The 23,191-nt window shown below is 41.7% G+C and overlaps 1 protein-coding gene across 2 annotated transcripts in view; it reads left to right on the top strand.

The window, feature by feature from the left end:
- The window catches only part of LOC117512327 (adenylate cyclase type 6-like), a 167,421-nt gene that overhangs the window by 2,714 nt on the left and 141,516 nt on the right, over window positions 1-23,191 (top strand). Inside the window, exons 2-3 of one of the 2 annotated variants that reach the window (XM_034172344.1) lie at window positions 5,719-5,917; window positions 6,034-6,898. In XM_034172344.1, coding sequence (XP_034028235.1) covers window positions 6,035-6,898 — 864 coding nt within the window. In that variant the 5' untranslated portion in view covers window positions 5,719-5,917; window position 6,034. The remainder of the gene's footprint in view (window positions 1-5,718; window positions 5,918-6,033; window positions 6,899-23,191) is intronic. The other variant, XM_034172345.1, reaches the window with a different exon arrangement.

Consider the following 23,191-nt stretch of genomic DNA (forward strand, 5'->3'; position numbering starts at 1 on the left):
ACGCTTTATTTATGTGTTTATATAGCATGTTTCTCATATATTCTGTAAAAGCAAGCAAGAAATAAACACATAAAACTGTTTTTGAGACAATATAACAACTCTGAAGTGATTTACAAGACATTTAGAGATCGTTAGCGTGGTGACATCACAGGATGGTAGCTAGCTGAAAACTCTGTTTTCTTTGTGTGTAAATATAACATCTTTGTCACATATCATGTAAAACCTAGTGAGAAATAAACACTTGTAAAACTGAAAACGTTGTTTCTGTAACCTGGTAACACCTCGAGACTGATTTAAAAGACATTTTGCGGATGTCAGCATGCACACTAACTTCTGCTAACTCAAAGCTAACGGCTGCGCTTGTCAAAAGCTCATAAATGTAAATATTGTTTATGATTGATTAACTGATTGATAGAGGGGGTTTATTGAACATGTACATATATATATATATATATATATATATATATATATATATATATATATATATATATACACGCAACAAAAATATAAACGCAACACTTTTGGTTTTGCTCCCATTTGTATGAGATGAACTCAAAGATCTAAAACTTTTTCCACATACACAATATCACCATTTCCCTCAAATATTGTTCACAAACCAGTCTAAATCTGTGATAGTGAGCACTTCTCCTTTGCTGAGATAATCCATCCCACCTCACAGGTGTGCCATATCAAGATGCTGATTAGACACCATGATTAGTGCACAGGTGTGCCTTAGACTGCCCATTCACATTCACACCCGCGCGCACACCTACGGACAATTTAAAGTTTCTAATTCACCTAACCTGCATGTCTGTGGATGTGGAAGGAAGCCGGAGCACCTGGACAGAACCCATGCAAATATGGTAAGAACATTAAACTCCATACAGAAAGGCCACAGGTGGGAATCAATCCCACGACCTTCTTGCTGTGAGACAACAGTGCTAACCACTAATACACTGTGCTGCTGAAAAATCAATTTTGTTTATAAAAAAGTACAAGATGCATGATAATCATTTTGTCATTGAATCAAAGTCCTCTGAATTGTAATCGAATCGACTCACGAGGTGCCTAAAGATTCCCACTCCTAACCCTGTCAGTGTCTCATAATTTTGATTTACTATCTTGTAATTATGTTTTATTCCATATTCGTGACATACTGTTTCACAAATACCATAGATAATGTCACAATTATGGCTTGCCTTCTGACATTCTCCTGCTATAAGCATCATTCAGTCTTGATGGACACCTCTGTTACATAGGTTACCTCAAATTATTAAACGAACACCCCCTCACACTCATGGCCCAGAATTACCACTCAATTCCAAAAAGTGAAAAGTGCTACATCACACAAAAATACAAATGCAGAGGTGAAACAATATATATTCGTATATATACTAAAATGCACTTTGTAGGTCAGAAATAAATGTGCTTAGTGTGCATGTTGTGCCATTTTTGCAAACTTCATAGGTTACACATTTTATATCAATCAATCAATCAATCAATTTTTTTATATAGCGCCAAATCACAACAAACAGTTGCCCCAAGGCGCTTTATATTGTAAGGCAAGGCCATACAATAATTATGTAAAACCCCAACGGTCAAAACGACCCCCTGTGAGCAAGCACTTGGCTACAGTGGGAAGGAAAAACTCCCTTTTAACAGGAAGAAACCTCCAGCAGAACCAGGCTCAGGGAGGGGCAGTCTTCTGCTGGGACTGGTTGGGGCTGAGGGAGAGAACCAGGAAAAAGACATGCTGTGGAGGGGAGCAGAGATCGATCACTAATGATTAAATGCAGAGTGGTGCATACAGAGCAAAAAGAGAAAGAAACAGTGCATCATGGGAACCCCCCAGCAGTCCACGTCCACAGCAGCATAACCAAGGGATGGTTCAGGGTCACCTGATCCAGCCCTAACTATAAGCTTTAGCAAAAAGGAAAGTTTTAAGCCTAATCTCAAAAGTAGAGAGGGTGTCTGTCTCCCTGATCCGAATTGGGAGCTGGTTCCACAGGAGAGGAGCCTGAAAGCTGAAGGCTCTGCCTCCCATTCTACTCCTACAAATACAATAAAATACAATACACAATAAAGTCTGAGCAAGTCCTGTTTTCCCACTTTGTGCCTTGAAATTTGCATTTTTGTTTTTCAGTGATTTCCACTGGGCCTGAAAATAGTCCTCTGAGAAACAGAGAATTTCATTGATGGTTATTCTAACAGGTTGTAATTGTTGTGATTGGTTGTTACTATATCATTACACAAGGTGATTAACAATCATTTTTCTATGTAGGAAGAAATGTTAGGTGCTATTTACAAGTGCTGTGTGCATTTTATACACAGTCCAGATGCCATGCTTTGTAGTTGGAGCCAGTGTTTCAGTGAGATTTTTTTTTTACTTTTATGGCCAAGCGGATCATTAAAAGCTGCTGTTGTTGATCATGGCCATGTGTCCCCTTCACACAGTTTCTCTCGGTTTAGTCAGTCTTACACAGATTTGATTATTACATTTGGAGGTTAGCAGCGCCCTTGACATGCGCGGTCAGGAGCCCACTATCGGGTCTCATCAAAGCTAAAGGGGGAAGCATGGACAATTTAACCTGGCTGGAGAGCTCTTGATGTTTGATGGTCCTTACTCAGTAAGCCTTTGTTGTCAAGTGAAGTGCGTGTGCACGTGTTAGGGGCAGATGCGCTCTATGATTAGAGATTAGATTAGATTAGATAGAACTTTATTGATCCCTTGGGAACACTCCCATTGGGAAACTGAGGTTCCAGCAGCAGCACACAGAGTAAGAAGCACACAGAGTATCAAAAGTGAAAAACAGAAAAACAGTTTGCACTGTCTGTTGTTATTTATTAATGTTAATCTAAAAACAAAAACAAAAAAATTCAACTGTCAGTGATGAATTTGCTAAAATATGATTGTGTTCATTTTTGCTCCATTGACATATTGCACCAGCACCACCTGTTGTATAGCTGGTTTAGAATTTGTTGTCAAATAGCAGAACTCTTTAAAAAAAACCCAGATCCTGTCACATCCAAGGAAAAACAGTCAGAGCGGAAGCATCGAGCCATTTACTGACTATTATGAGTTTTGTCGAGCTGTACACATATGTGTACATACATGCAATTTCTAATGCAATTTACAATCTTCAGCGGCTACAGTTCAAGCTGCAACAATTAATTGATTATTGAAATTTAACTGGCATCTATTTTAGTAAATGTATTGAGTGTTTTTTTTTTAATGCCCTCATGCTTTGATTTTAGCTTTTTAAATGTGAACATTTTCTGGTTTATTTATGCCTCTTTGACAGTAAACTGAATATCTTTGGCTTGTGGACAAAACAAGACTTTTGAGGATGTTATTTTGGGCTGTGGGGCTTAGTTAGTACTGTTACCTTTGTCCCACAGCGAGAAGGTCCCATGTTCACCTCTGGCCCTGGTCCTTTCTGTGTAGAGTTGGCATGTTGTCCCTGTGTTTGCGTAGGTTCTGTCCTTACTCTTACTTTAAAAGACATGGAGGTTTGGTGAATTGGTGACTTTAAATCAACTATTGGTGTGAATGAGTTTGTCTGTGTGTATGTGTCGGCCGTGTGACAGACTGGCGGCCTGTCTAGGATGTACCCTGCCTTTCACCCACAAAATGGATGGATGGGTCTTTGGCCGTGAGAAATACGGATCAATAATTTTGACATTTTATGGTCCAAACAACAAATAGATTAGTCCAGAAAATAATAAATAGTTTAATTGGTAATGAAAATAGCTGTTTGTTGCAGCCCTATGAAATACGAGGTCTGTCAATAAAGTATAGGTCCTTTTTATTTTTTTCAAAAACTATATGGATTTCATTCATATGTTTTTACGTCAGACATGCTTGAACCCTCGTGCGCATGCGTGAGTTTTTCCACGCCTGTCGGTGACGTCATTCGCCTGTGAGCACTCCTTGTGGGAGGAGTCGTCCAGCCCCTCGTCGGAATTCCTTTGTCTGAGAAGTTGCTGAGAGACTGGCGCTTTGTTTGATCAAAATTTTTTCTAAACCTGTGAGACACATCGAAGTGGACACGGTTCGAAAAATTAAGCTGGTTTTCAGTGAAAATTTTAACGGCTGATGAGAGATTTTGAGGTGACACTGTCGCTTTAAGGACCTCCCACGGTGCGGGACGTTGCGCAGCGCTCTCAGCCGCCGTCGTCAGCCTGTTTCAAGCTGAAAACCTCCACATTTCAGGCTCTATTGATCCAGGACGTCGTGAGAGAACAGAGAAGTTTCAGAAGAAGTCGGTTTCAGCATTTTATCCAGATATTCCACTGTTAAAGGAGATTTTTTTAATGAAAGACGTGCGGACGGGTCCGCGCGTCGGGACGCAGCCGACGCGGTGCGGTGGCACAGGAAAAACACCTCCGTGTTGATAACCATTTGTAAAATCCAGGCGGCTTTTGATGGCTTTCAGTGGAGTGAGTATCTGAGAAATTGTTTAACAGCAGGACATGTTCCAACTTGTCCTTAAGGCTTCCAACAGAGGTGTTTTTCCTGTGGCGGAGCGTCGCAGCAGCTGCGAGCCGACGCTGCAATCCGCCCGCACGTCTTTCATTAAAAAAATCTCCTTTAACAGTGGAATATCCGGATAAAATGCTGAAACCGACTTCTTCTGAAACTTCTCTGTTCTCTCACGACGTCCTGGATCAATAGAGCCTGAAATGTGGAGGTTTTCAGCTTGAAACAGGCTGACGACGGCGCCTGAGAGCGCTGCGCAACGTCCCGCACCGTGGGAAGTCCTTAAAGCGACAGTATCACCTCAAAATCTCTCATCAGCCGTTAAAATTTTCACTGAAAACCAGCTTAATTTTTCGAACCGTGTCCACTTCGATGTGTCTCACAGGTTTAGAAAAAATTTTGATCAAACAAAGCGCCAGTCTCTCAGCAACTTCTCAGACAAAGGAATTCCGACGAGGGGCTGGACGACTCCTCCCACAAGGAGTGCTCACAGGCGAATGACGTCACCGACAGGCGTGGAAAAACTCACGCATGCGCACGAGGATTCAAGCATGTCTGACGTAAAAACATATGAATGAAATCCATATAGTTTTTGAAAAAATAAAAAGGACCTATACTTTATTGACAGACCTCGTATGCTAGAATTTTGTTTAATGAGTCAAATCTGTGTGCAGGACTTTCAACCTTATTTTTTTTCCCATGAATGCTTTTTTTAATTTTAATTTTAATTTTGCCATTTTATATAAATTTTTAAAGGAAAATAAATACTTTTTAATACAAAATATTTGAATGGAAGGTTGAAAGTTATTGATGGAATTGATGGTTATAATGTACTGGGAAATTAACCAAAGGAATCATCTCATCCACAAATGATCAATCAACCCACAAAAATAATAGATAATCAGATAATAGATAATTAATAGATTAATCAATTACAAAACTCTCATTAGATTATCCATTCTATAAAAAAAATCTGATATTAATTGATTACAAAATATTTTAGGTTAATTAATCAGTTAATCAAAAAATAATCATTATATTATTTTATTAATCAAAATAATGGATACATTAGTCAACTATAAAAATAATGATTAGTAGCAGCCCTAGATGCAGTACAACAAAAGTGTTTCAGATCATTTTTATTTGGCATTTATTCATTCATACTGTTCATGATCTCTGTGGTGGTCAATTCTTCAGTCAGTTTTACCTCCTCAACATTTTTTTTTCTTACACCACAGGATGACTGGAGGTCTGCAGAGGAACTAAGAGTTTTATAAGTCTTTTTTTTTCTTCTTTTTTTAATTCAAAGGAGGGCCGCTCAGAAGGAGACACACCTCTGAAGCCTACAGGCAGTCTGACCTCATGGTGTGTGCTCACTGGGATAAATTAGACGCTTAGTCAAACAGCACAGTGCTGCTACACAAAAAGCCCACACAGGTGAGATGATACTCAATCCTGAATGACACTAATCAAATTCTTTGGACACCACTGTTGCTCTTTACCTTGTCCCCCCTCCATTGTATCTCCCATTTACCTGCTCTTGCTTTGTACAGGATGTCGTGGGCCAGAAACGCCTTTACAGGTCGAGCAGACGAGCGATCAACAGCATGGGGAGAACGCAACGGCAAAAAGAGGAAGGACAGCTCGTCACTGTGCAACCCACGCTACATGAGCTGCTTGAGGGACAATGATGAGCTCGAGCCCCCACACGTGGCCCCTCAGCATTACCACTGCGGAGCCGGCACTAGTGGGGGGAACTTCGGCTTGCGCTGCGGCTGGCAGGAGGACCATTACAGGACAAAGATAGGGGGCGGCGTGGACCTGAGTTTTGAAGATGGTGCACTGAAGGGAAGGAAGGACGATGAGGTAGGGGAGGGTAGCTGCAAAATGATGAGTGCTGCAGACTGCTGGAGGTGGTTTTTGTGGGTTTTCCAGTCCAAAAAGTTTCAATCTCCCAAGCTGGAGCGACTGTTCCAGCGTTACTTCTTCAGGCTCAATCAGAGCTCTCTGACGATGCTGATGGGGGTGCTGGTGGTGGTGTGTGGGGTCATGTTGGCCTTCCACTGCATCCACATGACCCATGACAGGGCCTATACCTCAGTGCTCTCTGTAGCCATGGTGCTGTTCCTGGCCATGATGGTGGTGTGCAACCGCAATGGCTTCCACCAGGACTACATGTGGATTGTCAGCTACTTGGTTATCGGGGTGCTGATTGTGGTGCAAGTATTTGGGGTGCTGATGGTGTCCCCTCGGAGCGCCTCAGAGGGCATCTGGTGGACTGTGTTCTTCATCTACATTATCTACACACTGCTGCCGGTTAGGATGAGAGCTGCTGTGCTTAGTGGAGCCGTGTTGTCTGTTATACACATAGTCACCGCCTGGCAACTCAACCAGGAAGACAAGTTCATTTTCAAACAGGTAAGTGGCACTAACGATATCAAACAATGCAATATGACCAACCATCTATAAATGGTTCCTACTCAGAATTTGCTATACAGTTGCTGGCAAATACACGGCAATCTGTGAAAGTAGTATAATTTATTTTGAACGGAAATGAAACAACATTCAGGATCACAGCACAATGTTGTCACCATACAGCTGAGCACAATGTTGTTACTGTATTCCAGACTGCAAATGTCCTACTTTTTCCTCATCATCAATGTAGGCCAAACACTGTGCAGACTGCTCAGGTACTTGTTCTTGTCAGAGGTGCAACACTAAGACTCAATGCTATTGTAAATCTTGGAAGCTTTTCAAATTAGATTTTTAATGAGCCTGTGTTTCATGCTTAAGGCAGCTATTGGCAGCCCCACTGGAGTTTGTGCGAGGTCATCTGAGTTGAATGAGCCCATTTAGCTACATCGTGGAGGAATATCATGATAATGTAGCATGATGCCATTCAGACCACAGTTTCCGAAAACAAGGAGGCTATTGTAGTCAAATGGAATCGGGCGGGGTGGGATACTCAGATTGTGCAACAAGTCCAATGGAAAACAAGATGATTACTTCGGCATAATGGAGGGTGTGGAAAAAATATAAACAAAATTAGACATTTGTAATTGCCGTAACTCAGAACACATGGTCGGTATGTCTGTGTTGTTTTTGTCTGTTAAACAGGGGCAGATCTGGAGGAATATTCATGGGGTGGCAAGAGGGCGATAACTGTAAGGATAAGTGTGTGTGTGTGTGTGTGTGTGTGTGTGTGTGTGTGTGTGTGTGTGTGTGTGTGTGTGTGTGTGTGTGTGTGTGTGTACTTGTGCTCATAAGTTTACAGACACTGACAGCATTTTAGATTTTTTTTTTGGCCATTGTTCAGAGAATATGAATGATAACACACACTCATGGTTTGTGGTTGGGTGAAGCCATTTATTGTCAAACAACTGTGCTTAAAGTAAGTCCCTTCGGCTGCTCCCTTGTTTGCACTCGGGGTCACCACAGCAAATCCAAGGTGGATCATCTGCATGTTGAATTGGCACAGGTTTTACGCCGGACGCCCTTCCTGACGCAACTCCACATTACATGGAGAAATATGGCAGGGGTGGGATTTGAACCCGGAGCCTTCTGAACTGAAACCAAGCGTATTAACCACTTGGCCACCACCCCTGCTTACTCTTTTTAAATCATAATGACAACAGAAATTAACCAAATTATCCTGATCAAAAGTTTACATACTCCTGTGATTTTGGCCGGTTAACATGCACACAAGTTGACACAAACGGGTTTGAATGGCTATTAAAGGAAACCATCCTTCCCAGTGATCTGTTTGCTTGCTCAGTGTGTGTGTACAAAAGGTCAGTGAGTTTCTGGGCTCCTGACAGACCCTTGCATCTTTCATTCAGTGTTGCACTAATATTTCTGGTTTCTGAGTCATGAGGAATGTAAAAATATTGTCAAGGGGGATCTGTGGGAAAAGGTCATTGAACTTTATAAAACAGGAAAGGGATATAAAAAGATATCCATGGACCAAAGAATGCTAATCAACAGTGGTCAAACTCTAATCAAGAAGTGAAAAATTAGGGAAACAAAACCATGGTCAGGTAGACAGAACAGAAATTTCAGTAACAACTGCGAGGAAAATTGGGATGTGAAGAAAAATCGCTTCAGCTGAAATACAGGACTCGCTGAGAAAAGTGCTGTGGCTGTTTCAAGATGCACAATTAGGAGGCACTTGAAGACAAATGGGCTGCATGGCTGAGTCGCCAGAAGAAAGCCATTACTATGCAAATGCCACAAAGTATTCCGCTGACAATACACCAAACACTGCACTAATCATGGTGTCTAATCAGCATCTTGATTTGGCACACCTGTGAGGTGGGATGGATTATCTCAGCAAAGGAGAAGTGCTCACTATCACAGATTTCGACTGGTTTGTGAACAATATTTGAGGGAAATGGTGATATTGTGTATGTGGAAAAAGTTTTAGATCTTTGAGTTCATCTCATACAAAATGGGAGCAAAACCAAAAGTGTTGCGTTTATATTTTTGTTGAGTGTATATATATATATATATATATATATATATATATATATATATATATATATATATATATATATATATATATATACAGTGGTCCCTCGCTATATCGTGGTTCACCTTTCGCGGCCTTGCAGTTTTGCAGATTTTTTTTAGTGCAATTTTGCATGCTTCTTTTTTTAACAGTGCATTGTGTTCTGCATCCTCATCAGGCGGGCCAGTCGGCATCACCGCGATTGCTCTCACTGCCTCCAAAGCGCTTACCGAGTCTGCGGGCTGGGTAAGTGCCGCAACGGGCCACTCACACCGCCCCCCTGTCTGCTGTGCTGAGTTGCAGCCAAAATCTGGCAACAGGTCCAGACAGAGGCTACGCTCACTGTTTTGATGCAGAGCGCTCCAGCAGCCCGCAAGGATAGAATTCAGCAGCTGTGTTCTTCACTTGGAAAAAGACACCTGCACCGAGGTGTCACTCAGTGGAAAAACACGCTGCGGAGCGGCGCCAGGACGAAGAGGCGCAATCAGAGGAACTGTGAAATACTGGTCAGTCATTATTAATAATTTCTTATGTGTCCAACCTCGTAGGTTGATCGTTAAAATTAAATTTGTTAGTTCTAAAAGCCATCATAATTATTTATAGGAAAATGTTCTATTTTTATTTCTCAAACAAATGTTTGGGCCTGAAAACAGGTTTTGATCTTTGGTTTCATTCTATAATACTGGTCTTATTTTTCTGCTAAGGTTTTAACTTAGTGTTTACACAGGAGAGAAAAGTGAGAAAATGTGTGTAGTGATGGGTTTTACAGCCTTAAAACATCTATAATAATTGTAAAAAATAACGCTGACTACTTTGCGGATTTCACCTATTGCGGGCTATTTTTAGAACGGCACAGCCCTGGTGGAACCCATCCCCCACCGGAAACGATTCCAACTTACTGATTGGATGGCCTGAGAAGCTCAGTGTAGATCGCTAAAAGGGGTTTCGTCAGGTTTAAGCCATTAATTTAATCAAGAGTTATCAATTACTAAACAAATCACACTTCAAAACACACTCCCACAACAATGCTTCTGTGGCTTTTCTATATTTCTGCAAATTGAAGTTGTCAATGCTGCATACGTATTCAAAGGAACAGATCCGTCAGCAGCTGATAGCGAGAGAAGCTGCACAGAAAGCTATGATAATGGATGGTGCTTCTGTGTTCTCTTGTGGCTCTTGGCACCACATTGTAGGAAGTCTGCTTCATTGTTTCTTATTGTATGGTGATAAAATCCTATGTCATATTTTCTTCCAATCCTCACAAATTCATGCCTTCCTCTTGCCTTACCTTCACAATATTTGCATCAGTGCATCAAACCTTTATGAGGTCATTTACACAATGCTCATGGACTGCATATATGATAACTGAGCATGCCTGACAAACCTTTAATTCATGCTAGTAAAAGCCTTCAGCCACATGTTCAAGTTAGCTAACACCGTAAACACCATATATGAACACCATGAACCTTCAGAATTTCTGGTTAATTTTAAGTATTACCTGGATGTTATGTCGGCTGCCATTGGATGCATGTGAAGTCACAAAGGTTCTCATGGGGATGGTTGGAGTCTATGGGGAGTGTCATCTCTCTGTGCTGTACTCACCTGCAGTGGGACATCAGACTTTTGCTGTTGTAATTTTTCAGTGATCCTCAACTTGTCATATGTTTGTTTTTCCATTAAACTGTGCAAAACACAGTGGCACTTCTTTAGATCCGTCCATGCCGACCATGCTGCTTTAAAAAATGTTTTCATGTTTACACATCTGTGAGTCATCCAAATCCAGTAAAAGGTGTTAATTATTTAATCTTACCGGTATGATGTTAAATGTCTGCAGATCATTTCTCAATTGGCTACCTTGTGTGAATGAGGCCAGAGCATGTTGCCAGATGTAGCTGGTTTCCAGTCAAAATGTGGTCCAGAATAAAATACCAGAATGCACCCAAAATATTAGATCTGCATTTTTTTTTCAGTATTTTAACTGTCCTGGTTGCTTAAAAGAGTGTATTTTAAAAAGCAATACAACCAAAACCAAATAAATATTAAAATGTCCAGTCTGGCAACACACAATTAGTATTTGCTTGGCAGTTTTGGCTTGGTGTAAATGTGGTTGAATTGCGCATGAAGTGTGCATGAAGCAGGAATCGTATACAAAAGTGTAAAATCGTAGCTGCCTCCAACGCCTCGTACATCTGTTGCTCCAACTATTTGCGCACACCAGTGGCTGAAAGACAGAGTGTGCGCTGTGCGAGTCCATTGAACCCTCTCGCACCAGGTGCCAGCCAAATTCCAGCTGACACACACACACATCTAACACCACTCTCATGGCAGTTAGAAAATGTGTGGCCATTTGCACTAGTGGCATGAAAACAGTCAGCAGACAATCACTGTCGAGCTGGATGTGAAATTTGTCTAAGTGCCCCCAGAAGTGTGGCTTTGCAAAGAGACACAGTGACACATTGGTGTGTGTGCTGAACTGGTGTTGGGGTGTGGCTGCCCACAGGAGCGGCTGTGGAGATCTGTGGTAACATTCGATTTCATTAATGGGACACTCTAAGGCAGTGGTCTCCAAACTATTCCAGAAAGGGCCGAGAGGGTGCAGGTTTTCTTTGCAGCCACTGACTCCAGCAGGTGATTTTACTGATTAACATCACTTGGAGCAGGTGGGATGAGTTCATCAGTGAAATCACTTGCTGGAGTCAGTGGCTGCAAAGAAAACCTGCACCCTCTTGGCCCTTTCTGGAATAGCTTGGAGACCACTGCTCTAAGGCTTCAGAAAAATATAGGTTCATAGAATTGTGTGTGTGTGTGTGTGTGTGTGTGTGTGGGTGGGTGGGTGGTGGTGATGGTGGTGGTGGTGGTGCACGTATACACCTTGGCCCGCAAACTACTACTGCAGTATTTGCTCTGAGTGAAAATTCTTGTTTTGTTTTTTGTTGTATGCTATCAGCAGTAGCCCTTTTACAACTATCAGTCACTTGATGCATTAATGCACAGTTACTAAGAAAATAAGCGGCTTATAACTTTTAATGCCCACACCAAAGCAAACTGTTATGAGAACCACTGCTTTATTCCCAACAATATGCAAAGTGAGATAAGACCGTTTACTTAGTTGGATCAGACATGAAGATTGGTGCAAGCTGGTGGTTCAAGCTTCTTTTGTCACACACTGAGCCACCCATGCTCCACCTCTTTATCCATTTATGGCTTTGTCATGATGAGCCAGCACTGTCAATATGGTGGTATCCAGATATGGGCTTCATCTCAGTTGTTCTCGGTCTCTATAGAAACTAGGGATGTCCTGATCAGGTTTTTTTGGCCCCGATCCGATTCCGAGTCATCTGATTTTGAGTATGTGCCGATACCAAGTCCCGATCCGATACTTTATAAAAACTGAATGAACAATGAACAAATGCTAAATATATAATATTTTCATTTTACCCACCTTATTTTATTATTTATCACTTAAACAGTGCACTTCTCCTTGAGGTAGCTTGAACAATCAAGTAATAATCTACCAGACTTAAAAAATGTACAAATTTCCATGTTATTTATTTGTCTAAAAATAAATGTCCAAGTTCCTTATGTTAAACAAGAAATTATCTAATCTGAAATAACAGGTGGTTTTAATTTACAGATGAAAGGTTTCTAAAGAACCATTTATCCACCATTTAGCGATTTTAATTACAAGTGTTCTTAACTTTTTTTTAACAGTAATCAGAAATTTTGAGGAAACAAACAACAACAAAAAACATTTCCAAGGATTTTTCTTCAGAAAACTGCTCTATAAATGAGCAGTCCTGTCACACGTTTCTGTTTTGTAGAGATCAGTGGTTTCTGTCACTAGTCTTCCGTGTTTTGTCCCGACACGTTGTTCCTATTGGACAGCACGAAGCTACGTCACAGCTCAGAGCGTCGAAAGTTGGATTGGGTTGAACTTTGACCGCGTCAGCCTGCCGACAAGCGGCAATTTGCGCTTCTGTCAGAAGCGTCACTTTAGCTCGGCTTTTGACGCGACGCTTCTGACGTCTCTAAAAAGCACCGCTTCTCATTGAAAATAATGCTTTTTAGACCTATTCCTGATGCCTCTGACGCTTCCGACGCATGAAAGGCCCACTAATCTGCAATAATGAGCTTGAAATAGCGCTGATCAAAATAATGAGGATAAAATCTATATCAGATTCGTAATCGGGATGCAACGTCCGATTTCGATCAAGTCTGAAACCACGTGATCGGGCCCGATTTCCGATCACGTGATCGGATCGGGACATCCCTAATAGAAACCCTACGTGTGATGTCATGCAGGCTTTGTCCTGTATATATACTGTCTAGGTATTTACCCCAGTTTTTGTATTTATTGATTGATTGACTGAGTGATTAATTGATTTTGTGCTGCGGTACCCTGCTATAATTGAGAAGAATTTCATTTCAGTGAGGAATTTAGTCTCATATTGTTGAAATAAGTGTCTCAAAGATTAAAAAAAGGTTGCCTTTTCACTTATGCTTTGTGGTGTGTTTGAAAGTGAAGTTATTATTATTAGTGCTTTTGTTTGTTCGGTTTTTTTAATGCTGACATTGAAAATGATCTGACCCTTGAATAAAAAGACACAAATACTGATCCTTGTGTCTTTGTTGTTGTTGTTGTTGTTTCTGGAATCAGTCATGTTTGACAGCAGTCCATAATGGCTGAATACTGATCAGCTCCCATCATAAACACATACTGTATAGTATATGTAAACATGTACAATCATTCTCATCATCATTAAGCAGCAAAACAAATGTGGAGCCAGACGGATAAAGGTATGAATGACATAGTTCTTCTGGCCCAGTCTAGAAGTTCCTTCAGCTGCTCCCGTTTTTTTCACTTGGGTAGATCTGCATGTTGAATTGGCACAAGTTGTACACTGGATGTCCTTCCTTACACAATTCTACATTGCATGGAGAAATGTGGCAGGGGTGGGGATTGAACCGGGAACCTTCCGCACTGAGTGGTAAGTGCATATGCCCTAGTCAAGGCAAATTAGCTTGTTGCCTGTACTGTGCCTGTTGCCAGTGCAGCCAAGAAGGCCTCCATCCCTGATTGGTTGTGTTTTTATTCTGATCGACTGCTGCCCTGAGGGTTTGGATCCCTTTATTTCAGTCCTGCAAACAGACAGTGGTGGGACATGGAATTCACGTTGGCCATGTAAAACACTACATGCTGTCCTCTCTCTCTCTCTCTCTCTCTCTCTCTCTCTCTCTCTCTCTCTCTCTCTCTCTCAGGTCATTGGGCTCTAAGCAGAGCTGATGCAAATGACACCAGCTTTTGTTGTTAGTAGTATCATATTCATCTATGAATGTATTTAATTGGACAGCAAAATTAAAGTGAGTTTCATGTTTTGTGTATCCTACAGATAAAAGCAGTGTGTCTTGAATAGTCAGCTCAGTTTGTTACTTCTGAACAGGCGTCTCTATGTTTTGGCACAGAGCTACCCGTAGTTTCAAGAATACAGAAGGCTTCCATTCAGTCTTGCCGATATTTCTTTGTCACATGTAAGCTGTCATATGATGTGGCTCCTGCTGTCACATGGCCAAACTCTCTGATCTGGGAAAGTTGGCTCCTTCTTCTGGGACCTCATGGTCTTCCAGCCTTTTTTTGTTTATTTCTGTTTTCCTTGTGGATATATTTGTGCACAATCAGAGCTGAGAAAGATGTGAAACTGATGACGACAAGGACAAAAGGGATCTTTGTGAGGAACGTCTGCAGTGAAGGAGTTGCAGAAGTTTTAGTGGTGGCAAGATGATGACTTTGGAGAGTGTAAATAATGCCAGTCTGACACACCCAGCAGTAAAAGGAATGCCAGCCTCTCTCCTCTTTTTTCCTATTCGTACTTTTCTGTTTGTCTGACTCATAATTTCTTTCATTCTCATAAATCCCCCTCAGACCTGATTGAGCTCATGCAACACAAACCTTTTGCTTTGCTCAAGAGGACCAACTCAGCTACAGAAAGATGAAGGTATAACTAACTGCTCACAGAAAGAGGCGTTTTTCACTGTGGCTGTTTGCCTCCACAGTCCCACAGATACAGAATTAAATATCACATCTGATCGGTCTAATAAAACCAGACCATAACTCTTGCTTTGTTCGTTTTGTTAAAGGATCAGAATGTTTTTGCTTTGAATATATTGTTTACACAAGAGAAGTCAAGTGTTCTCTTTTACACAAATATCAATGGGCCCCATTCACGAACTGTTCTTGAGAGCAAATTTGTTCCTGAGGGCCCCTTCACACATAGTGCAAATAAGTACAACTCAGGGTGACTCACAGCGAAACAGTTGATATGAGCAAACCACGCAAACATCGAGCCAACAGAAAGGCATGCACGATCCCGGTGTGACAGTTCGTGCACGTGACGGTGTCTTCCGAGCAGGAACGCAGTGCGAGCAGGTGCACCACATCATGTCACTGATGTGGAAAACAATAAAATAAAAAACAGCTGTATAATTAGTGAATATCACTGGGTTGATATAAATAATACATAAAAGGGGAGGCAATACAGAACCCAGCGGTTTAAATAACCCTGGTTAAAAAAAAATCACTCATGGGATTCAAACCCAGAAGCTCTAATTACCAGATGGAAACGTTACCACTGCGCTACCATGGCTGGCCTGTAATCAGTGTGGAAAAATGCCTGAAATCAACAAAGACATGGACGAGAGGCACTGTGTCAGGCTGCTGCAGCCTGGCGCAAAGGCGAAAGATGCTTTATATATTTCCATGTGAGGACAGCAGGCAGAGACACGCGCCTCAGGAAGGAATGTTCTAAGTTCATTTCCTTCCAAACATGGAACATGTTCTCAAGCTGGGACATCCAGGAGCAGAGATCTTTACAGCCGCGATTGTGAGTGGAGTATTTTTTATATTAAAATAATTTAAATGTACACTGTAAAAAAAAATCATAGCCCCATTAAGTTGAATGAACTTATGTCTTCTCATTTACTCCACTTCTAATGCCAAGTTTAGGATATTGGGCTCAAGTTTATATGTTTTCAAAATCTGAAATTAAAGCTATCCATTGTCTTCACTAATTGTCAGTTGAAACAAAGCTTATCTTAAAGGTGAGGTAACTGATATTCAGTTGAATTAACTCACATTTTCAAGGCATCTGGCGAATCTCAGTTTTTACAGTGTACCAGGACTTTAACATTAATCAGGTAGAGTAGCAGCCGCACAGGGAGGGGATGGCAGCGTTGCCTCGGGGCCCACGTCTTGTATCCACTCAGTCGATGGTACTCCTAAGAAGTAGGGTGGGGGAAAATTAAACATAAAATGATTTACGTTCTCCCCATAGCCTACCTGAGAGTGCTGTCTCCCTGATGATGGCCCCGATGCACTGGTCCAACTTGGACAGCTTTTGGGTGTCTGCTGTTCCCCCTCCAGTCCGCTGCATCTTCCGTCAGGATTTTGAGATGTTTTTTTTTTTGGTGTCCGGTTTTAAATTGAACCATTTCTTTTCACTGATTTCCTGCAGAACTACGTCCACCTCTGAACTGCCGCAGTTCTTTTTTCTCTTTGCCTGCTGCGCTGAAATTGATTTTCCTTTTGCTTTTGGCATTTTGTTTCTTCTTTATGAAATCTGTGTCTGGCCATGCAGTTCCATGCCCTTTTATGGGAATTGATAGGCTGTTACTTATGCGAAGCATATGTTAAATAGGCTCACCAGGCACACACTTTCAGTTTACAAGAAGATGGGATTCATCAACTTAAGAACACAGCTGCAAACAATTCTTCGGTTTAAGAACACGTTGATGTATCTGACGTAGCGTTTTCTTAAGAACCTTCTTAGGGACAGCTTAACAAGGAATCTTAGAAGATTATTAAGACGATATTGGTGAATGAGCCCCAATGTGACCATACACAATTTTGGACAAAATTGTTGGTACTCCTATAGTTTATGTACACATTTTAATATATGGTTAGAAATAAATGCAAACACAGCAGTTTTGTTTAATCAAAATATTTTTAAAATGTCCAAAGGCAACAAGAACGAAACAAAATGCTTTCATAAAGTGAAACAAAAAATCCTGACATAATATGTGTGCTGGACACAATTATTGGCACCCTTAATGAATTTACAGTAAGTCATCACTTTTACAGCCAGTTTTCTTCAGACAAGTCGGGATGGATACATGAACATTTCCATGTCACCAAATATGTTTTGGACTTCATTCACATCAATCTTAAACAAATACAAACAGTACGGTACTGTATGGTAAATCTGTCTGGAGGAGGCAGTTTACAAAAAGTGAGTGACCGTGCAAGAAGGAAATGAGGGAGGAAAGCCACCAAGTTACCCATGACAACTTTGAAGAAGTTATACAGTAAGCATCTGTGGCTGTAACTGTAGAAACTGTGCACAGTGTAACTTTTAACTGTTGCATCACCACTTATACAGCTTCATGGTGCGGTGGCACACAGAAGGATTTTCTTAAAAAGATATGAAATTTTGACTACAGTTTGCTAGAAGGTACAGTGCAAGCCTAGATTTGATCTGTTTTGTTGTATGAAAATCCTTCTCTGCTCCATTTCAGTATGAGGCTGTAAATGGTGGTGCAACACACAAAAGTTGCACAACGCACAATTTCTCCAGTCACAGCCACCGGAACCACTCTGACAGAATCAGTCAGTAAGAGCCCCAGAGGTGCAAATATGGCTGAGCTGTTAAAGAATATAATGGAAATAATTTTATTATGGATCACTACAAATTCTTTGCTTTGAAAAGTACCAAGTAGTCACACACTGAGACAAATTTTGAACCTGCAATTCTGGGTGTTGTCGCGTGGGCAGTGCTTGCGCCACCTAAGTCCTGGCAAACCCAGAAATAGGGAAAGCGGTGGAGTGTTGGCAAGAGCATGTATGATCTAGGCAAGATGAATGAAGCCCAGACACACCCCATCTCAGAGTAACCAGACAAACCAAAGCTAACAGGCTATGCTTGATTCAGATGTTTCGTTAATACATATTTGTGCAGTCATTAAAATTTATGACCAGCTCAGTGCCTCAATAACTGTGGAGTAACAGTGGAAAGTATGGCATTTGATCTTAGTCATTTCCAGGTCTGGATAAGTATGGAAAAAGGAAATCAGGGTATGGAGAAATATTTGTGTTTCCAGACTTTTGACATTGCATTGTACATTAAAAATGTAGCCTAAAATTGTTGTATTCAGCCAAGTGAAAACATGCAGCAGTGTGATTTGGTTTTATATAACAGCTGAGTGGATCCTTGTCATTTGATTGGTGGGTTATATGTCGTGTGACATGGATTACTCTTACCATTTGCTGTTGTGTTTCATTTACCGTGCAATAGTTCTTTTTTAGCGTGCAATTTTGGTACTATATGAAATGTGATATTGCACACCCCGATCCAAAACAAATCCACTACGCTGTAAGCCGCCTGGAGGCATGAAGAGCTGTTAGGATGAAAAGCTGGATAAATTTCTGACGCGAGTTTTCGCTGGACTGAGGAACTGCACAGTCTTTTTTCTTTTTTTGGGGTGGGGGGTGTGGGGGAGTATACGAAGTCAGTGCATGGCATTACAGACTACTAACTAACTAACTACTAACTAACTGTTTATCTAAGTTGACTGACAACAATTTTGGACTCCAGTTTAAAGTTCATGTTGGACTGTTGACGTCAAAACACCAGTGGAATGTAAGTCCCTTTTCTGTTGTTGATAAATTAATAAAATATCAAATGACAAGGATCTATTTTAGCTTTCAAATAAATGTAATTTAGTCATTTTTCAAAGGGTCAGACTTGTCAACAAAGTCAGTTTAATGTACAATAGTTCATTTCAGTGCAGATGTGGTATAAATCTCATGGTTCCAGGGAGTGATAGCTGACAGCTGGCTGTTAGAACCAAAAGAAAACCAGCTCAATAGACAATCAGTGCAGCCCGAGCGTGTTTTCATCAGGCAGCCAGTCGCAGAAGTACGAATTCTCGCCTTCGGATTCACCACTTCGCCGGAAATGACTTGTCTCTGCACCAACCCATTATGAATTTGACATTTTATATGAATGAATATACAACTTCACGGATGGGATGTTTGCCGAATAGTGACGCTGCCTACGATGATTTTTAACCTGTACAGAGTGATGCTGTTGTGAAAGTGTAGGTACATGGACCCACAACAGGGGGCGCAAATGAACGGACAATGGAGGAAGTCAAATCACAAAGCTTTACTGTTGTGAACACGCACAACAAACACAACAGATTACAATTATAGCAGTAAGCCGAATTCCAATGGTGTCGTGTGGGCAGGCTCGACGATAGGAGACGTCTGTCCGAGTCGAACCGGAACCACCCGATTTCCTCTGCCACCGAACCCCGGGAATACTGGAGCCGCCAAGTCCCGAACTCCCAGGTGGCCACTGCCTCCGCTCGTCGGATCCGGTACTGCTGGCAAGGAACAGAAACAGTCAGGTGTGGGTGCGGCCGCACCCAGCAACACACAGGGTGGAAACACCACCTCCACCTCTACTCAAAAACAGCACTGTAGGATTGGAATGTGAGTACTTATCCAACCACGTCCAATACGGTCTTCAGCTGACCTAAGCACAAGCAACAAAGTATTACTTCTCTGAATAACACAACTGGCTGAGTTCGTTACCTCCTTAGTAGAGCGATATCTCGGCAATGAGGTGGAGATGCCGTCCTGCTGATATACCTCCCTGGTGATTGATATCAGCTGTCTCAGGTGATGGGTGACAGCTGTCACCCTGGCTGCTCCTGTGAGGCGGCAGCGCCCTCCGATGTCTGGAGCCCGCACTCCAGGCAGGGCGCCCTCTGGTGGTGGTGGGCCAGCAGTACCTCCTCTTCAGCGGCCCACACAACAGATGCTTTATGACACGCTGTAATTTGACAAAAATAGTTGGAGAAAATTCCAAAATATGGTCAGGTCTGAAAAGGCAAAATATTTTTCTAATTTAATTTCTGATAACTGGAATAAACCTCGAGTTCTTTTTAAAACTATTGGATCTTTGTTAAACCCTGGTCAATCCACCACTTTGGAAGCAACTCAAGTTGTTTGTAATTGCTTTTTAAATTTCTTTTGTGATAAGGTCGCCAGTATTAGGGCTGGGATGACTGTCACTTCGGCCAGTTCAATCATGGCTCACACCTGTTCTGCTGTGTTAGACCGGTTTGAACCTGTGTCATTATCAGATCTATCAAATATTGTTAAAAATCTCAAACCTTCATTTTGTCCCTCAGACTGTATCCCCCCATGACTCTTTAAAGAGATCTGGGGATTTATCGGCCCTGATGTCGTTGCTTTGGTCTTTGGTCTTGTGTCAAGAAAAGTTCCTCCGTTTTGTAAGCAGGCTGTAGTTGAGCCTCTTTTAAAGAAAGCGAGTCTTGATAACTCTGTTATTTCTAATTATAGGCCCATATCTAAGCTTCCTTTTATTTCAAAGATTTTGGAAAAAGCTGTTCTTGCACAACTACAAGAGTTTTTAGAAACGAACAACATTTTAGACAGTTTTCAGTCAGGTTATAAATTGTTTCACAGCACTGAGTCTGCACTTTTAAAGGTTTTTAATGACCTGTTTTTAATCACTGATTCTGGTGACTCTGCCGTTTTGGTGCTTTTGGACCTGACTGCTGCCTTCGACACAGTCGACCATGCAACTCGTTTATCCCTTCTTGAGAACTGTGTGGGTGTCAGGGGGACAGCTTTGGACTGGTTCCACTCTTACCTTACAGGCCATTCATTTACTGTCAGGCTGGGGGAGTCCACCTCATCCTCTGTTCCTCTGAACTGTGGAGTCCCCCAGGGTTCTATTCTTGGGCCTGTTCTCTTTACCCTGTACCTTTTCCCTTTAGGTCAGGTGTTTAGAAAACATGGCATATCTTATCATCTTTATGCAGATGATACGCAAATCTACTTGCCTATTAAGAAGAACTCTAGCAGCCCCCTGACACCCTTGCTTGTGTGCCTGGAAGACGTCAAGGCTTGGTTGGCTCAAAATTTTCTTAGCTTAAATGAGAACAAAACTGAAGTGATTGTGTTTGGGCCCATTGTTGGTTCCACAGCTCGATTAGACCTGGGCCCTCTCAGTCAACACATGAAGCCCACAGCCACCAACCTTGGTGTCATTATGGACTCTGATTTTAAACTGGATAGGCAGGCCAAGGCGGTTCTTAAATCCAGCTTTTATCAGCTTCGTCTTTTAACCAAAATTAAATCAATTTTATCCTTTTCTGACTTGGTGCATGTCATGCATGCTTTTATTTCTTCACTCCTGGACTACTGCAATTCACTTTTTTTTGGAATTAATCAAAATACACTTCACAGATTGCAGTTAGTCCAGAACGCTGCTGCACGCCTCTTAACTGGGAGCAAAAAACATGAACATATTACACCCATTCTCGCGTCTTTGCACTGGCTCCCTGTTAATTTTAGAATTGATTTTAAAATTTTATTATTTGTTTTTAAAGCCTTAAACGGACTGGCCCCACAATATATTGTAGACCTCCTCCAAATTTACTCCCCAGCGCGCGCTCTGAGGTCTGAGGGCCAGCTCCAGCTTGTGGTGCCTAGGACGAGACCCGGGGGGAACAGGGCCTTCTCTGAGGCTGGGCCCAGACTCTGGAACGCTCTGCCTCTCCACGTTCGAACAGCCCCCACAGTGGAGTGTTTTAAGTCTCGTCTGAAGACCCACTTTTATTCTCTGGCTTTTAGCTCTGCATGAGTTGTATGGTCCTCTGTTGTCTTTGGCCCAGTGTTTTATTTATATATTTATTTAATAGTATTTGAGTTGTGGTTTATTGTTTTGTATAGTTTGTATAATTATTTTTATGTGCAGCACTTTGGAAACTGTTCTGTTGTTTAAATGTGCTATATAAATAAAGTGGATTGGATTGGATTGGATTGGATTGGAAAAAGTCAAACTTGTTGAGAATTGAGAAAAATTTGTAGACAGTCTGGAGCAGCGCGTTTGTAGCAACTTGTCATGTGACTACCCGAACATAATAAAAAAAGAAACATTCTGCAGAGTAAATTCATCCAATGCAAATGATAAGAGCTGTAATCCAACAAACATTTAATGAAAAAAAGAGTTAACATTTGCACTCTGTCTCACGGTGTTAAAGTGTCTGACGCAGCTCTCTGCTCCTCACACATTAAAGATACTGTGTGTAAGTTTATATTTACTCACTGCTGCTCACAGATTTAAGCTACTGTATGCATGTTTTTAACAAAACAGCGAACGCTATATCCATCCCATATTGAGTTTTTAACATTTTAAATATTATTTATGAGTAATATACGAGGTCTGTCCATAAAGTATAGGTCCTTTTTATTTTTTTCAAAAACTATATGGATTTCATTAATATGTTTTTATGTCAGACATGCTTGAACCCTCGTGCGCATGCGTGAGTTTTTCCACGCCTGTCGGTGACGTCATTCGCCTGTGAGCATTCCTTGTGGGAGGAGTCGTCCAGCCCCTCGTCGGAATTCCTTTGTCTGAGAAGTTGCTGAGAGACTGGCGCTTTGTTTGATCAAAATTTTTTCTAAACCTGTGAGACACATCGAAGTGGACACGGTTCGAAAAATTAAGCTGGTTTTCAGTGAAAATTTTAACAGCTGATGAGAGATTTTGAGGTGACACTGTCGCTTTAAGGACTTCTCACAGTGCGAGACGTCGCTCAGCGCTCTCAGGCAGCGTCATCAGCCTGTTTCAAGCTTAAAACCTCCACATTTCAGGCTCTATTGATCCAGGACGTCGTGAGAGAACAGAGAAGTTTCAGAAGAAGTCGGTTTCAGCATTTTATCCGGATATTCCACTGTTAAAGGAGATTTTTTTAATGAAAGACGTGCGGACGGGTCCGCGCGTCGGGACGCAGCCGACGCGGTGCGGCGGCACAGGAAAAACACCTCCGTGTTGATAACCATTTGTAAAATCCAGGCGGCTTTTGATGGCTTTCAGTGGAGTGAGTATATGAGAAATTGTTTAACAGCTGGACATGTTCCAACTTGTCCTTAAGGCTTCCAGCAGAGGTGTTTTTCCTGTGGCGGAGCGTCGCGGCGGCTGCGTCCCGACGCGCGGACCCGTCCGCACGTCTTTCATTAAAAAAATCTCCTTTAACAGTGGAATAAAATGCTGAAACCGACTTCTTCTGAAACTTCTCTGTTCTCTCACGACGTCCTGGATCAATAGAGCCTG

This window comes from Thalassophryne amazonica, chromosome 6 (genome assembly GCF_902500255.1).
Source record: "Thalassophryne amazonica chromosome 6, fThaAma1.1, whole genome shotgun sequence".
In the NCBI taxonomy this organism is placed as follows: Eukaryota; Metazoa; Chordata; class Actinopteri; order Batrachoidiformes; family Batrachoididae; genus Thalassophryne; species Thalassophryne amazonica.